The 22,594-nt window shown below is 34.1% G+C and overlaps 1 protein-coding gene across 2 annotated transcripts in view; it reads left to right on the top strand.

Moving 5' to 3' along the window:
- The first annotated feature begins 1,008 nt into the window (after positions 1–1,008).
- LOC128219027 (uncharacterized) overlaps positions 1,009–22,594 on the top strand; it is a 29,348-nt gene continuing 7,762 nt past the window's right edge. The window contains exons 1-6 of one of the 2 annotated variants that reach the window (XM_052926838.1): positions 1,009–1,139; positions 3,849–4,046; positions 4,728–4,831; positions 5,843–5,978; positions 7,821–7,964; positions 15,181–15,378. In XM_052926838.1, coding sequence (XP_052782798.1) covers positions 1,070–1,139; positions 3,849–4,046; positions 4,728–4,831; positions 5,843–5,978; positions 7,821–7,964; positions 15,181–15,378 — 850 coding nt within the window. In that variant the 5' untranslated portion in view covers positions 1,009–1,069. Of the gene's footprint in view, positions 1,140–1,919; positions 2,066–3,848; positions 4,047–4,727; positions 4,832–5,842; positions 5,979–7,820; positions 7,965–15,180; positions 15,379–22,594 lie in introns of those variants that run through there. The other variant, XM_052926837.1, reaches the window with a different exon arrangement.

The raw sequence follows: 22,594 nt of genomic DNA, 5'->3' as shown, positions 1-22,594 counted from the left end.
AATTATTTTCCTCTATGCTTTTGACTTCCCTTATGTGTGTTAGACAGACATTTCGTAACCAAGATGTTGTAACTAAGCTTAGTTTACTAACATCAATAATCCGATCATTGATTATTTCTTAAATGTTTTCTATCCCAGGAAAAAGTTAATGTTGGTTCTATGTCGCGAAAGACATTGAACCAATATACTAGTTTTTAATTCTGCATCATTTAATTTTTATTTCATCCACATTCCTTCATTCTAACTTTCAAAATATTTATATTTCCTTTTTGTTTTCAACAGTGCAAACAACATAAACGCTGGGTGTCCTTAATGTTGATCAAACTTTGTCTGATTTTCCAATATCTAGAAGTAATTTTTAATGTTTCAGAAAAAATGGCCAAAAGCTCAAATACGACGCTGCCATCAACTGAAAATACGAAGCATAGTTGATTGCGTTGTTAAGAACTGCATTTTTCTTCCGGTCGTATAAAGACGATTGCGTATTTTCTGCTATTTGTTTTTCAATTTTCCAAAAAAATCATTATATTGCACGTCCTTTCTTTAGATTTGCAATAAATGTTTTCACATTATAATTAAATTAGTGCTTTATTGTTTTATAGTCTAGTTCCATTGTTAGGTGACTTGGGTGACATGGTTTGTTTGGCAAAGTATTAGTTAATGATAAGAAATATGATGATGCATTTAAGTGATTGTATCAACATATATCACCTTCTTTAAATACATACAAAAGGTACTTATAACACTTTGATTAGTTTATAAATTGCTCAAAATGCATATATCATAAAATGAAACAAATACTTAAACCAAACCATGCGTATACGGTACAATTGCATTCGGCTCCTGATACATGCACATACGAACCATACTTGACTATATCGGCTTGTTTATTAGCCATATTTAATTCAATGTGCAAAGTCGTAATTGCAAATACATGTGATTTTACAGACAAAAAAGATAAGTTAAATAAGAGCTATGGAATAAAACAAATGTTATTACAGAAAAGATATTTGAACAACAAAAGAGCTATGCTAGCGGATGACAATGCTCGCCTTATTTTTGCTGATTAATGGGAATACTCAAAAGCTATATTTATTGGATTTGCAGCATATCGGATTATTGCAGCTGGAAATCTGCGTGTTAAGTATTATTTATTCAAAATCCGCGAATGAGGACAAAATCATCAGGAGAAAATGTAGAGAAAAATAAAAATTAAAAAATATTTTGCCCCTCGATGGTGACCATGATCAGTCTTTGATGTTTTACACCAATTTTGCCTGTTTTATTTCATCTTATTAAGACAATGCTGGGAAACATTCACACGACGGCCATTCCATAATAAAATAATAACGAGACTGGCAATTAAAATATCAATGTTTGTCTGAGCAGAACGTTTGTTACGGTTAAGTACAAGGCATTGCTGATCGGGTAGTCTTGTATATATATATATATATATATATATATATATATATATATATATATATATATATATATATATATATATATATATATATATATATATATATATATATATATATATATATGTACATAAAAAAGATATTTCGTAAGAAACATTTCCGAAAAAAATGTGAAAGTTGCCCAACACCTTAGTGCATGTTTCAAAGGATATATGTATGTTGCTAGCTGAATATTAAATATCAAAACTAGATATCAAAACGAAATTTTGAAACTTCAAAATTACTTTTGCAGTGTTGAAAGCCCTAAATTGCTACCAATATACTGTTGTATCATGCATTAACATGCAGTAAAGTATCCAAATATGATGCAAAACACTTTATGTGACACTTAAAAGATAAACAGATAAAAGTCTCGCTTAAAATCCTCGAGGTCTTATTAATGTATATTACGTGACTACTCCAATATTAAACGTGCTTACAAACACGGATGTTTACAACAACAAAGTATGCTAGTTTATATCTGAAATCGCGAAACCAGCTTTCCATCTCCCTGAATTAAGTTACAAGTGATATGAAGGAAAACAAAATGAATTCATTGAATTTTGTAATTGTGTCAATTTTGTATTGTTTTGGAGAGATTTGCAAAGGTACTGTGCTATTTCAATATAAGAACTCTTCAACTGAAATATCAGTTTGAATAGATATATTCATTTATATATTGAAAATATTCAAAGCATAAACATAAATTAATGATTTTTGCATGAATGTCGTTTTATTATTATGACTTCTAAATAAAAACTCATTCTTAATATATAAAGCTCATAGGTCGACGGTCATTAACTTTTATTATTAAGATATGAAAGCATACAAAACAACATCATTAAAAAAGCCATGTTGTAAAATGTTTACAAAAGACAAGAATTAATTCATAAATGAAAACTATTTAGTATGTTGTTTTTTAAACCTTTGTAAAATCATCATGTATCATACGATGAATGAATCAGTCCTGGAAATATAAAATGTTTGTCAAAATGATTATATTGATAGAAAAGTGATGTTGTAAAGTTTCAACGGAATAAGTTAAAAGGTATCGTAATTACTCAAATAAAAAATGCAGTCTGGTTTGAATAAGAAATGGCTAGATCAACATAGTGCTAAAAATGAAATAAGTTTCACTGTTTCATAAGATTAAGTTTATAGTTGTCAATCATGATAAACATAATCGGGAAGATTTATCGAGAAATCTTCACATTCGGTAGGAAACTTCCCATTAAAGATGGTTAACTTTGGATGAGATTGGAAGATCGAGAAGATTTTAGCATTTTCTAGTATAATAACCTCGTGCCATGCTTTATTGCACATTCTTTAAACTTTAACTTGTTCAACAACGTTTGGTCGCGTTGATTATACGTAAAATATCCATACTATTTATTATATATTTTTGGTAAAGACATTCTCTAGCAGATGACAAATAATAAAATATAATATTTAAACCTTTCAAAACATTTAAATTGTGCCTTTTCATGCTCATGTGAGCTATTGAGAGCTCGGCGTCATTTGTCCGTGATTAACATTTTCCAACTTTAAAAATATTTTTTTTTCTGAGACCGCATGGCCCAGGGCTATTTGTTATGGAGCCTCTGAGGTCCAAGGATTTCATTGTACTTATATAGTAAAGTTGTGAATTTTTTTCTCTGAAATCGCATGGCCCAGACCTGTCATATTTGGTATGCAGTCTTACGTAGTGGCCTTTTACAAACTAGTTCTAGTTATGTCCATGGGGTCATAGCTGGCCATGCCCCGTTTGTCTTAGGTTTTCTATATACTTTAAAATCTTCTCCTCTTAAACCACAAAGCTAAGATTTCTTGTAATTGGTATGAAGCCTCATGTAGTTGATCATCCTTTATAACCACTGACTTGCCATTTTAATCTGGTGAGCGATATAGGGCCATTTTAACCTATTGCGTTTTTTTTAATCTTCGACGACTTGGCGCGTCCCTATAGTTTTCACTGTATTATATAATGCATGACGTCATAGACATTCTTTAGTGATATAGTTTTCAACATGTTAAAGTAAAACTACATTTTATAAGAGACTACAACGAAATGAATACATTTGTTTTCTCTATCGATCGACAACTGCTAATCAATAATGCAATGAAACTACAGTGAAAGACAGGCTTTTCTTAAATTATAACATTAGTATATTGGAAAGGTAGTTGTTCTTCAATTTGTTTAAATTGTGCTATTAAAAAGTGTACAAACTGTCAATTCCTATAAACCTACTCTCGTGGTTAAATGTTCCTACAAACATACCTTCGTGGTTGAATGCACAAACTTGTTTTGCTATTAAAAATTATTTGAAATATATCAGTTACTTTTTATATGAAATATAGATAAACATTTGCCTAATCTTATGGATTTTTTAGGTCAGGAAGTTTTTATTTCACAACATGAGACGAAATGGAACCAGTCTACATGCACCTTGGCACAACCAAATGTAACCTGCAGAGGTGATGGCTCATGCATTGTTGAAAACGGTTTGGAATTTCTTACAAATGCAGAATATCAAGATAATGGATTATGGATTGGATATGCCAAAACATGGATAAGTTATGCTTATGTTGGTAAGTTAATGTATTTATGTAAATATGCATAAATGTATAACAAAAGAGGAGTCCGATTTAATAAAAACATATTTATTAACAAGACAGAATTGTTTTTGAAACGTGTTAAAGAACAATGAAATAACATTAATATATTTGATACATTTTAAATATTTGAATTACCGCATTTGAACGGTCGCTGAAACACGAGATCACTGAGGTGTAAACGAGTTTATACGCTCATTACCTCACATTTGTCTAAACGTTTATCAATACTAAACAGCAATATACTTAGACTGGAAATGAGCACATTTCCTGGAACATACATTAAATCTCAAACGGTACAGGCAATACTTTTGTTGCAAACTCTTTCTAATAAAAATTGGCCGACGCACATTCGAGCAATCTAGCTTGGCTGACAGCACTTTCCTAGGCACAACGTATTTTTTCCAATTAAACAAGGCATATAATGACAGAACTGTCTGTTTCTATCTCAATCGATTTTTCGAAACTGTTTGGGCATTATGAAGATGAAATGTACGCAATTAAATAAAAAATTGCCTGTCGGCTTTAAGTTCTTTGTTTCGCTGTAGTTTGGGTTAGAAAACTGCTTACTCTCAGTTTTACTTAAAAGTATTATTCACTACGGTTGGTTTAATTTGTCCGTTAATAACTTCCATCAGCAAATGCTTCTGTTTTTAGGATGTGAGAAATCGAACACTGGAGCCCAATATTCTGTTTCAACTCTTGGCGAATGTAGACGTACAACAGGATGCCATACATTCGGTATACGAAAATCAACAACGGTGAGTGGTTCCGGGACGAGTGAACACATATTCAAACCGATGACTGGATAACAAATTCTGCGTTTAAGAAGTTTGATATGTACTGTAATTAGAGGACTAACGCAACAAACAATACAATTTATGCAATGCTAATTTTTCAACTACAACAATTTGAATTTCAGTACCACAAAGTTTTTATATTATGAAAAATTGATTGCCTTGTAATGTTTTTTGCGGCTTGTTGAGCCTTAAATCCTGTGCCTCTTAACTGTAAATTGGTCACATATTAAGGTATGTCCCTGAAGATTACGTTAACATTTCTGGTTTGCTATTTAAATATAAATATATGACCAGCCATACGAAAAGAATGTTTGCACTGACAACCTCCAATGTGATTTCATGATTTATATAAAGTTTCTCAAAACAAAGTTGTAAATGGTCAGAGTGGTACCTAGGAAGAAATGCTGTCCAAACATATTAATAAAAATATTATTGACAAATGTGGCTAAAATTGCATTACCTAATAACATAGGAAACCAATGCTTTGTATGTTTGTCAAAAAATGGTTCATGTAATGTAGAAGCAGAGATATTGTATTAGCTTGTTGCAAGGCATTTCATTGCAATGCCAAGCAAACCCCTTTGCAGACGTTTTAAGAAACCGGAGTTTTCGCGGAATAAGTTTTTAAATAAATAGAGAATCATAAAATGTTGGCAATTCACACACGCTCCGAAATGACGGTTTTTTATTTTATCAACATGATCTTATTTTTCTTCTCCTAACATATATTTGTTATATATTATCTTTAAATCTTAAATTACACATATGATTTGCTTGTTATTAAACTATGTAAAAAAATATATTCAAATGTTTGTCTTCAACAAGTATATAATTATATATAGAAAATGGATGGCTTCTTTAGACGCTTAGGTCTTGTTATTTTAGCTAACTGATTGGCCATTACATATATGACATTTTCCACATGGTCAATGTAGCTCAGAACTAGGTCATGAAGTGTAAATACTCTTTCAGGGCTTGCGATGTAAATGCACAAGTAATGACAATAAGCGGAAACAAACATGCGGACGAAAATGTGAAGAAGCTGATCAATATCCATGTGGTGGCACAGCCGACACCGACATATTTTCATATTACACTGTAGAAAACGGTACTATAACATTGATTTATTATGTTTACCTCTAGGTGAAAATATACAAACGACCTTAATGTTAATATATGATTTTAAAATGTACACTGAACACAATTTCTAATTAGTCAGCCTCAAAAGATATAAATTTAAATAGTTTTAATTTTTTATTTTTTTTAAATCCGGTATTAAATGTACGAATTATACTAAACCTATCGTATGCACTAATAAAATATTTAATATTTGGTCAAATGTAATCGAGTGTAACAAATTAGCCGTGTGCACCTTTCGCGTGAAATTTTCTCGTGCAATCCTTGGTTTTCGTACATGATGATCTACACGTGTTCAATACACATTTTATTAACTGAAAAACATAACAAAATGACAAGAATTACCATAGAAGAGCGTGGTAGAGCGGTTGAAATAGTTGCAGTTGGTCAAGCCCTAAGACAGGTATGTTATCACATTTTTCATGACGTCATTTCTTTACCAAATTCATTTTGAAACATAATGTCGTGTTCATTTTATGACATGCTCAAAGTTTGACCTCTATTTAAGGTAGCCCAATCATTCAACGGACAATTTCGGACAATTCAGCTCCTCTGGTCCGAATTCCAGCAAACCGGAATTGTCACTGACCGCATGTGGAATCCTAAATCTAGAGTTACCGACCTCAACAGCGAGGCAAACCTTTGATTTATATGGTAGAAATGTTACACAGAAGACAGTTCGTAACCGCCTCCGTGAGGTCAGTATCAGATCTAGACGACAAAGAAAAGGTATCGCATTACTCCAAAGGCATCGGCATGATCGGTTGGTCTTGTCACGACGGCACCTACGAATCACGCAAGCGGATTTGCCCAATGTCCTTTTTGTTGACGAGACGAGACTAGAGGGGCAACAAGCTGACGGTCGGGTGTGGGTCTACCATCGCCAAGGGGAACGGAAAAACACGGAGTGTGTAGTTCAAAAGAAGCGATTCGGTGGTGGCTCCGTTATGTTATTTGCACACATGTCAATGCACACCAAAACGCCTTTGGTCAGAATATATACGGTAATCTTAATGCGCTAAGGTACCAAAATGACATAGTTACTTAGACCTGTTATCCTGCCACACATAGCCGCCAATCAAGGTATGTTACTTGCCAAAGACAATGCGCCGTGTCAAGCCGCAAGAACAACGCAGCACTTGCAAACAAATAACAACATCCGAGTAATGCAATGGCCAGCAAGGAGTCTGAACTTGAATCCCATAGAGCATGTTTTTGGACACGCTCACTTGCGCCATAAGACAAGGGCCACACCAGGCAATCTCGGACAACTTGAGCAGGTGGCAGTGCATGCATTGACTGGGAATCTCCAGGGAATTAACCACAATACATTCGCTCACTGAGATCGCGCTGTCGGGCAGTGATTGCTGCCAAAGGGGGCCATACGAAATATTAAATAAATTGTGACTTTCTAAACTGACAGTGGTATTAAATGAATTGGCACAGATCATTCACTTATCAAATGAATTAAATAAAATGTTATGTTATTGTGTTAGACGTGATAACTATCGACTAGTTTTTGAGTTATTGTCTTTAACTCGTGTGACTAATTAGAAATTGTGTTCAGTGTATGCTTACATTAAACAAATCTTCATCGGAAATAAGCACAGAAAAGTTTGCAAGATTACCGATTTTGGAAGAGGAATCTTTTTCCTTCGAAAGGCATAAATAAAATAGGGTTTTGATATTCATCAATGAAACGCCGTACTAAAACATATCTCTTCTCCAAATATGTAATTTGATATTTTATTTTAAAAAAGATTGTGCATTGTGTATTTTGTATGTCGCTGATACATCGACATTTTTATTTCAGTTCCGCCTAGCAATAATTCGCAAGATATTCACCAAAACTGCCTACTGTTCTACTATAAGCACAAACCTGGATATGATTATTATTGGAAGCCATGCACTTCAACAGCCTACCCAAAGATATTATGCAGCAACAAATATTTTTCAGGTAACTATTTCTATTTTGTATGTCACCTAATATGTAACAAGAGTAATCAAGTATTGGAAGCCATGCACTTCAACAGCCTACCCAAAGATATTATGCAGCAACAAATATTTTTCAGGTAACTATTTCTATTTTGTATGTCACCTAATATGTAACAAGAGTAATCAAGTTGCGTAGCCTAGCAAGACAATAACCCCCATTCAACCAAGAGGTTTATTGGAGACACTATACGGTTGGTCGGCAGGCTCACAGTTTCAACCGGATGATTATTAAACAGGGTACAAAATTCAGTGCGTTAATACCAAAAAGAAAACCTAGCGAAAATGAAATTAAGAAGGTTTTGGTTCCTTTTAACATTAACCCCACGGAATTTCATGATCTTAAAGAGTTCTTGTTAGTAAACAACTGTCGTTTAAGAGTTTAACCTTTGTTTAACCTTTTAATGGCATGTGATTTAAGGGGCGAACTAGCTCTTTTGTTCGAGTGGAATTGTTTTGAATTTTAATAAGACTTTTTGTGAGAAACATCCCCCCCCCGAGTAGCGTGTCTTAGAATAGAATCTTGGTATGAGGTTAGGGAGTGACCATATTATATCCAATATTAAAAATGATTTCGGCTGATAACATGACATTTTGTGTTTCGAATACTGATATTTATAAGATCATATCTATCGTAACCCTTATCTGGCCTAAGATGTTGTAACATTACTGTTTTATTATTGATCATTGCGGACCTTACAGACACAAACATAGTGACGTTTCATGTATTATAAATTAGTCGTTTGAAAATCTATAACATTAAATGCTTTGTGCGTTTGCAAACGTTTACTAACAACAAAGTGGTCGTATTAGTATAATTAAAGTAATGAAAATACTTATGTAATTGATTTGGGATTGATCGTGCTCATAAGCCACCTATAAACGAGGACTGAATGAGGCACAATGCTACGTCCTTACATACACTAAACGAGAGAAACAACAAAGCAAGACCACATTGTCATTAGATATTTGTATTTATTAATACCGGGGTCACCGCCTATATCGAAACAAGAGTATATGGCACACTTCGCTCTAAAGCCATCAATAAAACGTTCATTTACACTTAAAAGACCAGAAATGAAGACATCATGAACAACAACCAATTTCGAAAAAGTAACATCATAAAAATATTAATGTCACAAGCTGGTTAGTGGTCTTATTGGGTGACCGCCTTGAGACGGCCAATGAAACAGGAGTTCACTGATAGGGATGGGACGATACTGTAACCTCGCGAAACAATAAAAATCGATACAACACGATTTGTAGCGAAATTCAAAATACAAACATAAACACTAGACAAACCATAATAGTTATCATTTGTTTAGTCATTTAGTTTCCAAACCACAATTCTGTTCAACTATGTTGTGACATTATTGTGACATGATTTTACCACAACAAATATGTAAACAAATATGTGTTTGAAAAACTAGACTAGAATTCATGCTTAATTTTAAAGAATAATTATCGATTTCAAGTAAAATTATCCGCATTGCTAGTTTAAATATTCAAGAGCTTATAACAAAAACATTAAACAAAATAAAAACAAAGGAACTGAGCACGATATTGAATAAGAATGACATTATTTGTTTTACAGAAACGTGTGGAGGTAGCGAACATGATTTTAAATATGTTAACTTCAAATATTTTGTTTTGAACAGAGCTGAGAAAAATACAGGTATTAGACGCTATTCGGGTGGTATACTTGTTTATGTTTGAGATTATCTTGTATGAGATAATATGTTCATTTCAAGTCACACTGATACGCATTTATGGATCAGAGTAAATGCTTGTTTCATAGTGCCCTCTAATTCTACGAGGCAAGCTTTTGTGCAAAATAACACTAATGATATTATTATGGATAATATAATAACCATAAGACAAAAATATTGTGAGGACAATTGTACTGATTTTAGGTGATGTGTATGCTCATGTAGGACAATTATCCGATTATGTCACGAACAAAAATATTAGTTTAAGTTGGCAAAATATACTACCAGACGATTATGCCATAGATGCTGTTATACCTCGATGTTTCAAAGATACCATTACCAATTCAAACGGTCGTTTATAAATTGATTTTCTCCAACAAACTGTGTTAAGAATGGCCAATGGAAGAGCTGGTGTAGATGCAAAGACTAGAGCTTTTGCTGGAAGCAATGGATCTAGTGCAGTGGATTATTTCATCGTTGATGAAATGTTATTTCAAAAGCTTGCAACATTTGAAATTAGTTCGCCGAATATCATGTCGGATCATTGTTTATTCGAATTTTAGCTCTTAGGACGTTGTAAAAACAACAACAACAAAAAGAATAATAATAAGAATAATAAGAATAATATTAATAAAAATAATAATAATTATAATTATAATAAATTATAATAATAATACTAACAATAATAATTATAATAATAAACAGGCACACAAATTTAATTGGAATAATGATAAAAGGGAGAAATAAATTTAGTGTTTAAACATTTCTTATTTCAGTTATTGTATAAATGATGTAGAAACTAATATTGACAATTGTAGTTCAAATGAAGAAATTGAAAACAATTTAATTATGTTTTCGTCAGAATTCGAAAAAATGTGTATGCCTTTATTTGGTCAATCTCAAACATTAAATATACTTATGTGAAAAACTACAGAAACAAGCTGCAAGAAACACTAAATATTCACTTGAAAAAAGAACGTTATATGATCAAGTCTGTTCGGTAGAAAAGGGGCTTTTTATAGTGAATTGAATTCATATAGAAAATGTAATAATGATGAAAAAAGAGTTAAATTGGTCAACGCTAGAAGTGTTTATAAGAATAAATTACGACAATATCAGAGGTCAAAACAGAATACTAAACAACTCTTAAAAGCAAGAACTAAAAATGCAAAAAAAATGTTGGAAATTACTTTAAGAGTGTGCTACTACAAAATATTCCATATATATATCCATTGACTCGTTAACTGTGTATTTTAAGGTACCCAGAAGACGCGTTTTTTTTTAGGCAGACGAAGATTTTTTATATTATAATAGCATGGTAGATAGTGAGTTAAACTCAATGTTTTCTGAACTGGATGAACCATTTACTTTACAAGATCTTAATAAAGGCATCTTAAAGCTAAACCTAGCAAAAACTCCAGGACCTGATTTATTTTTTGTTATTTATTTATGGAAAGAAAGTTTTATCACCGTATTTAATGAAAATATTTAATAAAATATTACAGTTTGGTTATTTTCCTTTAAAACGGACAGAGGGATTTCCAATTCGTTAAAAGGGAAGCGTTGACGGAGTTAGCATTTTCAAAGGGAAATCTCTGAAGAAATCATCTGTGAGCTTGGTAATATTTTTGAAAGCTGTTTAGGCGTACGGAAAGGTGAATGTCTCTCGCCATTTCTATTTTCAATGCATATCAATAATTTAGAAAAGGTTTTGTAAGTACAAGGCGTTAATGGCATTGGTACAAATATGTTGAAAAAATTCCTGCTAATGTACGCTGACGACATAGTAATATTTGCGGAATCATGTGAAGAATTACAGTCAAATTTAAATCTACTCACTGAGTATTGTGACAGGTGGAAACTAAAGGTCATCATTGACAAAACAAAAGTTTTAATCTTCAGAAAAGGTGGAATAATTCCTGCAAATTTACGTTTTTATTATGAAGCTAATATCTTAGACTATAGTCAGCAATTTTACGTATCTCGGCGTAGTATTTACAACAGGTGGTTCTTTTCTGCAAGTAGCAACAACACTCGCTGGACAAGCAAGAAAAGCAAGTTTCCGTTTGGAAAAAAAATATTTTAATAAATTAACAAATATTACACCTGGTCATAATTTAAAGGTCTTTGATAAACTAATTCAACCTATATTATTGTATGGGTCTGAAATCTGGGGTACCTCAAATAGGATGGCCATTGAACGCATCCATACTCTTTACGTTAAATCTTTGCTTTGTGTGAAAACAACAACACAAAATAACTTGCTTACGTTGAGACTGGTAGACTTTATATTAATTATTGTTATATAATTAATATGGTGCGGTTTTGGTTTAAAATAATAAATGCGCAAGCACACATAAACCTTAACGTGGAATTAAAATAATCTTGGAAGATAAAGAAACACGTCACCGAACTACAAATTGGGCAATCAGTATCAGGAAGATTCTTAAAAATTAGGATTTCATCATGTTTGGCCAAACCAGGGTGCCATTGATATTCCGCTATTTATGTCTCTTAAGACAACGTGTCAGATATAGTTTTATACACAATCTTGAAAGTAAGATCAATTTTAATTTCCAACCCTATTTGAACTGCGTTAATATTCCAAAATATAGATTTGCACTGAGTAAATTAAGATTGAGCGCACATAGATTGAATGTAGAAGTGGGTAGATGGAATAGAACTCCTCTGCATGATAGATTGTGGCCTATATGCAATGCAACGTACTTGAAGACGAGTTCAATTCTTTTGAATGCCGGATGTATGTTGAGATAAGAAATAATTACATATATAGATAGCATCGTCAACGACTCTCTTTGTTAAAAGCTAACGAACTTTTACAGTCAGAAAATAAACATAAACTTCATAACGTATCTATCTTTGTGTACAAGGCTTTTGAATTGAGAAGTAGAAATGCTTAACTGTTACACTAATTGTTGTTCCCTTACTTGTCATATTTGAAATTGCACTTTTTTCATAATGTATAATTTCAACGCATTGCATATTTAAATGTAATTCGTTGATTATAATATGTTTGTGAATAACATCTGTACTTACACCATCACGTTGATTTATCTACATAAGACATCTTATAGGAATATAGCTGAAACAATATTTATTCTATTTTCATATCAAATGATCAAATGCTTTATCTTTTTTTTTTTTCAGGCTTTCATTCATTTTATAACCGATTACCATGTATATGCAGAGTATTCAATTAATCAATGATCAAGGGTCATCTTTGATTTATATGATTGTCTTTATTGCGTGAACTGATTAATAAGAAATAAACTTTGTTCTGTTCTCTCTTTGCTAGGTCTGTTAATTTGTATCTTACCTTCGCCTTCGTTGTGACACATCACGGGGATGTTAAGTCTCTCGTCGCTGTTGTTGATATTCCTGTGGCAACCTGATAAACTTGGGGAACTTTTTAATCATTGTTATGCCCCCCTTCGAAGAAGAGGGGTATATTGCTTTGCACAGACATGTCGGTATGTCGGTCGGTCGGTCGGTCCGTCGGTAGACCAAAGCTTGTCCGAGTGATAACTCAACAATTCCTGGACGTCTGGTCATCAAACTTCACATGAAGGTTGGGCCTGACCAGTAGATGACCCCTATTGATTTTGGGGGTCATCGGGTCAAAGGTCAAGGTCACAGTGACCTTTTATGGTAAAATAATATTAAAGCTTGTCCGAGTGATAACTCAACAATGCCTACACCCATGGCCCTCAATCTTGACATGGAGTTTGGGCCTGACCAGTAGATGACCCCTATTGTTTTTGGGAGTCATCAGGCCAAAGGTCAAGGTCACAGTTACCTTGAATGGTAAAAGGTCGTCCGAGTGATAACTTGACAATGCCTGCACCCATGGCCCTCAAACTTGACTTGGAGGTTGGGCCTGACCGGTAGCTGACCCCTATTGTTTTTGGGCTCATCGGGTCAAAGGTCAAGTTCACAGTGACCTTGAATGGTAAAAGGTTGTCCGAGTGATAACTCAACAATGCCGGCACCCATGGCCCTCATAATTGAATTGGAGGTTGGGCCTGACCAGTAGATGACCCCTATTGTTTTTGGGGGTCATTGGGCCAAAGGTCAAGGTCACAGTGACCTTGAATGGTAAAAGGTTGTCCGGGTGATAATTCGACAATGCCTGCACCCATGGCCCTCATAATTGAATTGGAGGTTGGGCCTGAACAGTAAAAGACCCCTATTGTTTTTGGGGGTCATCGGGCCAAAGGTCAAGGTCACAGTCACCTTGAATGGTTAAAGGTTTTCCGTGTGATAACTTGACAATGCCTGCACCCATGGCCCTCAAACTTGACTTGGAATTGGGCCTGACCAGTACATGACCCCTTTTGTTTTTGGGGGTCATCTGGCCAAAGGTCAAGGTCACAGTGACCTTGAATGGTAAAAGGTTGTCCGAGTGATTACTCGACAATGCCTGCACCCATGGCCCTCAAACTTGACATGGAGATTGGGCCTGACCAGTAAATGACCCCTATTGATTTTAGGGGTCATTGGGCCAAAGGTCAAGGTCACAGTGACCTTGAATGATAAAAGGTTGTCCGAGTGATAACTTGACAATGCCTGCACCCATGGCGCTCGAACTTGACATTTAGGCTTCTGGTGACCAGCTGATGACTCTGGATTTTGAGTTCATAGAGTCAAAGGTCATGGTCATAACACACTCTATCCTCACACTTTAATGGTCATAATCTTAAAACTGCCTTAACGGCAACAAATCAGCTGTCATTTTGGTCCATGCATATTTCATTCAATTGTCCATATAATCCTGACAACATGGCGCTCGGGGGGGGGGGGGGCATAATGACAAACATCTCTTGTTTATTCAAATTTTATGGTTTGAGGCTACAAATCCTGCAACACACATATATTGTCACGTTCATTATAAACTGTTGTAAATCTACGGTATATTGCTCAGGCAACGTTAATTATTTGTCGCGTGAAATTATTTTAATCTTTATATAATATAATATAATATAATATTTAAAAACCAAACTGGCGCAAAATCCAACCCTCGATGCACATGGAAAGGTCTAGTCAATGCTGTGTGCACGAGGAAAATGTGCGGCCGTACAGATTGTCTTTGAACAAATGCAGACCTATTATAAATGTAATATATTATTATGCACATCGTTTATTAACCGGTTTATATATATTTTCAAGTTATGCCTTGACTATATTTTCAAATTAAAAAACTACCAACTTTTAGATATTGGCGTGTGCTCACAAACCCTTGATTTGTTATAACAACAACATGAGAGGTAATAGAAACGAATAAAGGATACCGCTGAGGACAAAGAATAATAACAACGATATACACGAATATTGTATATCTATATGATTGTCGTTGTTAAAAACAACATTTATTGATGTACGTGTGTTGTCGCCATTAAAGAGAGTTACTACTACTATAATTTTTATTATAACGCAAGCACTATTTTATTATAGATAAAAAGGCGAAGGCGGAATTAGACGATCAAAGTGAGGGAAATTGGGCACAGGCTGTTGAAATCTGCGCCGATAAAGGAAAATTCCCTGCATCGATACGAAGTATAAACAATGGAAAATTTACAGACAAGGACAAGCAGGAACACTGGACAGGAATAATAAAAAAAGAATCTATAGTATCTTTAAGGGATATGCATGGTATGTAGATCATTATTTCTGGGTTAGCCGCCTAATATTTTTAAAACGTTACAACGATTTGAACGTATGGGCGGATGCAGCAATTTATTTCTGATATTGTAAAAAAGGCTATACATATGAACAACTACCATGGTTCAGATAGTGTGTGTTTTTTTCGTAGCAGGGTTACCGACGGTATGAATATTGTTCACCAACGTTCTCTTCAGTAAAAAAATATTACCAATAACTACTTTTTAACATAACGATCCTTTGAAAACCATACGACACAAATTTCCCTTTAAGTACATAACGAATAAAGAGTTTTATTCAAAAATATAAACAGTACTTTGCAAAGACGTATTTTACTTGCAACTGCAGTTTATTGGACTGCATTTAATATTATTATACCTCACGTGACCTGCCCATGTTAATTTCTCCTATACCCACCATGGGCAATTTCATACTGTCACACACTGACAGTACCGTTTTGACCGGTTGACATGATACTGTCGCATAGCACGCGCGTCTAAAAATAGGCATTTTTGGGTTTCCCAAGTCTGAGGTGGTAAGCGCTTATTAAAATGTGTTGTAAATCTGGTAACTTCCGGTGTTTGCATTATTTCTTAACGACATTTGCAGAAAAATGACAACTAATGAAAACAATAAATACAGAACAAATTGATTAAACTTAAAAGTTGATTAATGGTGAAACATCTTTATATATGTATATAAATGTAACTGTGTTCGGTATAATAAAATAAATATTGCATAGCTTCCAGTGTGACAGTACATATTGTCAACATTCGGGTAAATACTGTTACCCTCGGCTTCGCCTCGGGAAACAGTATTTCCCTCATGTTGACAAAATGTACTGTCACACTGGAAGCCATGCAATATTTATATATTATAGAACGTTTTAACATTTACACTGAACGCCTTTGAAAACGCACCACTTGTGCGACCCATTTTGTGTGGCCCCTTTTTACTTAAACTCGAAATGTTATGTGTATATGAGATGATACGTTCATTATCTATTGAATTTGATAAATAAACAAGAATATTATGTCCTGTCGTATCGTCACATACGGTTTACCATAATTTGCACGTGCCGCTCGTGGTAAGTACCCATGTTAGACCTGAATGACGCAAACATGTACATTGGTGATTTACCTTTCGTAAAATCATAGTGTAGACTTATTTTGACACACCACGTTAATGCCGCGCTTACATGAACAAGCAAGATCAGAGGCTATCGGAATGCTCCGCACCGGGATAAGCCATAGAGCCGTTGCAAGGCAATTCAACTGCCACCATTCTACAATATTACGTTTAACACGACGTCTGCGACTTACAGAAACAGTCAAAGACCGACCACGCCCGGGCCAACGCCGTTTAACAACAAGGCAACAGGTTTGACATATGCTAAGAGCCCATAGGAGAAACCGCTTCCGGTCTGCTACCACCACAGCCAGGCAAATAATTGGTGTCCACGGGTAAGACATTGTTGTTTTGTTATGCATAACGATATTGTTTTTACCTTTTAATTCCTTATAGAGAGTACAGGCACTGTGTTTTTCGCATTGTAGACAGATTAATATTAATACAGTCAGAAGACGGCTGCGTGACGTCGGATTGAAGTGCCGTAGACCAAAGACTGGCCCAAATTGACTGCCAGACACCAACTCGCTCGTGTTCGATGGGCCAGACACTACCATAGATTTACCCGGCGGCAGTGGGGGACAGTCGTTTTTTTTCCGACGAGTCCAAATTCAACGTAAGCCATGCCGACGGCCGTGCACGCGTGTACATAAGTCGTGGAGAACGTTATCAGGACAACTGTATTCTCAAGCATGACAGGTGGTAGCGTCTACGTGTGTGCTGGCATCACTCAGTTTGCCAGAACAGACTTAATTGTGCTAAATGGCAATGTAAATGCACAAACATACATAAATAATGTTCTTCAACCAGTGCTTTTGCCGTTTGTGCGACGTCAGTTTCCACATGGACGTTACATGTTTCAACATGATAATGCTCCAGCCCGAAGGACCACTCAGTTTTTTGTCCAAAACAATGTAAAAGTTTTGGACTGGCCGTCTCCAGACATGGCTCCTATTGAGCATCTCTGGGATGAGCTTGGTAGGAGGGTTTATGCACGAAATCCCCCTCAACGCAATGTTGCAGAATTACGCAATGCTATTGTGCATGAGTGGGCCAACATCCCGCAACACCGCATAGCAGCTCTTACACTGTCCATGAGGCGTAGATGTCTTGCCTGTATACAGGCAAACGGGTCAAATATTCCTTACTAGCAAACTGTGATTTGCGGTGTTCGACCGTGTCTTACGTTTACAGTTGTTTTTCAGCTAATACCACAGACGTGGCTATGAAATTTGCATACAATATTTATAACACATTGTTTGTTTTACCTAGAAATTTTGAATACATCCGATGTACAATTTTTTAATCAATTTAAAAATGTAAGTGATGCGTTTTCTAAGGCGTTCAGTGTACGTTTCCTGATAGTGGATATTTATAAGAGTGAACTAATTAATATTGATCGAGTAAACTATTTACTGTGAATTTTGTTCAGGCGTATTTAAACAAATTATTGGATTTTCTTAGGAGTGGTTGAACATTTATTGCAATTATAGCAGAAATTGAACAATATTTGCGAAGTATTTTCTTTTTATCAAATGGTATTTCTGGCCTATTTCAGGAGAATGAAAGAGCGAAGGTGTGTTTAAAAGGCATGGCAAGTCACGTGAAAAAGTGTCGCATATAAAAAAGAATAATTCGAATTATATTCTTAAATAAATGAATCGTATCCGTTGATGTAAGGAATAAACAATTTGAATATTTAGGAATTCGTTAACCTGTTTGTATTCAAGGTTTAATTTCCAACCAAGTGAGCAGGACAGTTTATACATACATCAAACAAAAGGAGTAACGAAAAAAGTAACGAGCTTAATGCTTAAATAAATATTTCGCTAAAACTGATTTCTTTGATGACATGACATGTTCTTTTTTAACACACAGAAAATCTTTCGTAACCAAGACGTTTGTACCTTACATGATTTTTGTCATGAACTGTGTACGAAACTCAAGTGACACATAGCATTATACACGATTTGCAACAAATATCACGCATAAGACTAATTTACAAACTATTTTATGAATATTGTCTTTTCCGTATAATGACTTCTTTTCTCTTTATGTTACGTTACTACCCTACAATAACATGGTGTATTCTCATAACCAAAAAACAGTTGAATGAGGAATATTTGTATAACGTACTCTCTTGATTTGTTTTCTGCAGAAAAAATGGGAGGGTTTGCCTTTTAACAAATATCATTTATTTTTAATATTTTTTTAACCTTTGGGTTTTTTTATAGTAGGGGATCTAGCTGTTATTTCATGTTTCAAAACGCCATGTTAAAGTTGTTGAATACGTTTGAATGTCGAAATTATCAGAAAGAAAGAATACTTTTTTTTCCTCACAACACACAACTTAAAGGGTAACTCAATCAGTCACTCACTCAATCACTCACTTAATCAATCATTCAATCAATAAATCAATCAGTCAATCAAGGCAAAAATGCTTTTGTTTTAGAATAAATTAAAATCACAATAAGATGTTCAAAGAAGTTCATGTAATTCATGTAATTTGTTGGTAATTCGTTCAATATCGATTCAAACACGAGTTAACTGTGCCGTGGACAATTAATGCCTTTTAATATACTTTGTTAATCGTTACACACCAACTGCAAAATGTATAGAAATCGGGCAATTTTTATCTTTCGTACAGAAGTAATAGAAAAAATAAGGCAAGTGAGAAAAACGAATTTTTTAATTTACTAGATCATCATTCCAATTTCCCACATGATTGAAATGGATAGCTAAACGCATGTTATGTCTTAACAAGTTAGTGTCCATAGTGTAGACGTTTTGTTAGCTGTAGTACCGATTACATCCTTTTGTTCATTTAAATCAATTATCGAAATTGCTGCATCATCCGTTCGTTCATATCGTTGTTACAGTGAGGTGTTGGATATTATGTGTCCCTTTGGACGTTATGTATCTCTTTCGAGTGAATTTGTAGACATTCTTATTTTCGAATAACGGTCCGGATAACAACTCGGAAACGATGGAGGGAAATTAATTTAAATGCATCTTGTAGTTGTATCCCTGGCATTTGTCTACAGAAAACCCGGTTACTACTTGAAATAAATACATTCGGACTGTTTAACAATATCGATTTCACTTATTTAGTAGCTTTTACTACGCCATGCTCTATCGTAACGTTTAATAAATAGTTTCAGGACCCTTTTTTACGTTTAAAGGAATGCGTTTACGTGCCTTTTACGTGTCTTAACAACTAAGGTAAATATCAAGTGTATATTGTTGCCGCTAGAACACCATGACAACAATGCAGATATTATGTCAACAACTCCATTTAAGCAAATTTATAGAGACAATATAGGAGGGAAACATACCGTCTAGGCGGGAGGTAACAACAGAGAACAGTAATTTCGCTCCGAATATGAACACCTGTTAAAAGTTAATGAAACAATATGCAGTATTTCACTTTCCAGTGCTGACTTCCGTTTAATTGATTTTTAATTTACGACTTAGGATTTCATGCTTTACGATACCACGACTTGTTTTCAGAAATTTAAATTTTCACTCTACACGGCTAGCTTCTTTAAGACTTGTTTCGCATTAATATTGTCTTAGTCATTAAGTAAATGCAAATTACAACGGCAAAATGATATTTAATATTGCCTATGAATAAAAAACTTACTTATCGTGTTTAAAATTTAAAATGATAAAATAGAAAATACATGGATAAGCCTAGAAGTTTGAACAAGAACCCTGTTAAGAGACAAGTGGAAGATTTATAAATGACTTTCAGATCATCAAGTTTAGAACGTTTGGGATAGAAAGCTCTGTTATTTTTATAAAGTATCTATGATTCGGTAACCCATTTTTCCGTAGTTAGCTGCCTACTTTTCGCTCGCCAATACTGTTTAAACTTAATATTAAAATATACACTTATATATTGATCTTAAAGTCCAAGAATATTTACCTCGTGGAGACTATTGCGGTATTTTACCTTTCCTATGTAAGTGGATTACAAATTGTGCATTACTAGTAATAATTATTACGTAAGGCCACACCAAATTGATAATTTGTTCATCGGATTTTTTCCAAAAATTAATGGGGCGAGCGAGCGAAATAATAATAAAAATATTTGTTTTGCATTTAGCAAAAAAGAGGAGCAAGCGAAGAGCGAACAAATATATATAGTGATTTAACTCACTTTTCCTCACATTTTATTCACTTATTAACTAAACAATGATATTGTAAACAGTACAAGGATAACACCCAGTGAAAGAATGATAACACTAAAAGATAATTCTATACAAATATTAGTTTTGAGATCAAACAAATGCTATTTGAGATCAAGCAAATGTATTTCTTTAAACTATTTCATAAATGAGAGAACTCATAACCAGTTTTCCAGTTTTTTAAACCTTTTTTTTAAAAATAAATTCAAAATACCCTATGCATGGCTAAGTAAAAGCCTGGACACAAGCGCCAATGGTCACAGCCACCTGCCTGCACATGGCATATCCAAATCTATTAACTAGGTTTTCCACTTTTCCTTAGGAAAACTTGGTTACAAATAATTCTCTATTAAAATCCATTGTCATATCTCATGCCATGGAAATGACTAGACAAGGTGACTTAAAAAATAACTCACAAAATGAATATACGTATTTGCAGTCAAATATAAACTACAGCTACCACTCTTGCTTTGACTACATGATTGGCCTTGGTAGCCATCTAAGTTCTGGACGAGAATTTACAAAAAACCTACACCTTATTGTAAATCATTTCAGCTGAAAATATGTCACAGAAAATTCCAGCCAGCGCAAGTTTGATTTAAGGCTTTATCAGAATTTAATGCCTATCTTTTTTAAATTTGCAGATTTTCCTTAATTTTTTGGATATCTTATTCAAATTTAGACAAGTAATAGAAAACATAAATACAAAACACACTTTTACTTCTTTGTACTGCAAATACTGATTGTGTCAGTTTTCATATATAGCAAAAAAATATATCAAGAAAATACAATATGCAATATTTTTTCATAGACAAAAACCAATCAACATACATATTAAACACTTGAATGTTTTCATATATATATAGTTTAAATATACACATGAACATCTAAAAAAAATCTACAAACATTTATTCGCAACACAAAGCGTGATTAATACCTGTTTCCAATCACACAGTCAGGCACCATTTTTTATCCTTTTCGACTAATATTTACAAAATATACACAATCGGGCTTGTTTGATGTTTTTGTGTGAATGGTAAAACTCATGGGATTGCATGAAGCACATATAAATGTCAGTCAGGTTAATTTTTAGCGTCATCCTACTGTCCACGAACATTGAATCATCCGCGACCAAGGCCTCCACCACAAGCATGCCCTTGTTGCCTCATGTACATGCATTGCATATGAATTAAATAAGCACTATACTCTGATCTGTAGCAAAATAAAAACAAACATGCATAAACTATTAAATGTACTGTATAATTATTTTTGAAGGAAACAAATAATACAAAAAATACATCATATTTGCTATATTAACAGCAAAACAACAAAGAAGTTAAAATACACACCTGAAGTTTTTACCTGGACAGGTGTAGTAGGTATAGATGCACGGTTTGAAACTGTCTTTTCACTGTTACTGTCATCCGAATTCCCGTCAAACTTGTCCGAACCAAATTCAAACTTTGGATAATCACTGTCATTCACGATAAAATTCAGCATTTCTTGCCCAGTATAACCTACATACGTTTACTTTTAGCGTGAGCCAAATTAAAACAAACACATTTGTCCAAAATTTAATCAAACTTTAAATGGTTGTAGAATTGTCATTTGTTGACGTAATTTTCAAGAATCAGGAAGTGAAATGCCAATTTAGTCTCGATCATCTAGACACTTGTATCCGGGTCTATATAGTTCATTGACTCTTCTTAGAGCGGATGCATGATTGAGCCGGTGTTTTGATAATTGTTACCATCGAAAACCGCGGTTATAAGGGAAAAGGCTACATTCTACTAAACAAATTAGCGCTCGTAAAAAAAATAACTATTTTTTTTAGATGGTGCGGGCGCAAGTGAAAAAAAATATATTGTTTTTGCTTTTCTGAAGAAAAA

This window comes from Mya arenaria, chromosome 15 (assembly GCF_026914265.1).
Source record: "Mya arenaria isolate MELC-2E11 chromosome 15, ASM2691426v1".
In the NCBI taxonomy this organism is placed as follows: Eukaryota; Metazoa; Mollusca; class Bivalvia; order Myida; family Myidae; genus Mya; species Mya arenaria.
This window is presented reverse-complemented; position numbering and strand designations above follow the sequence as displayed.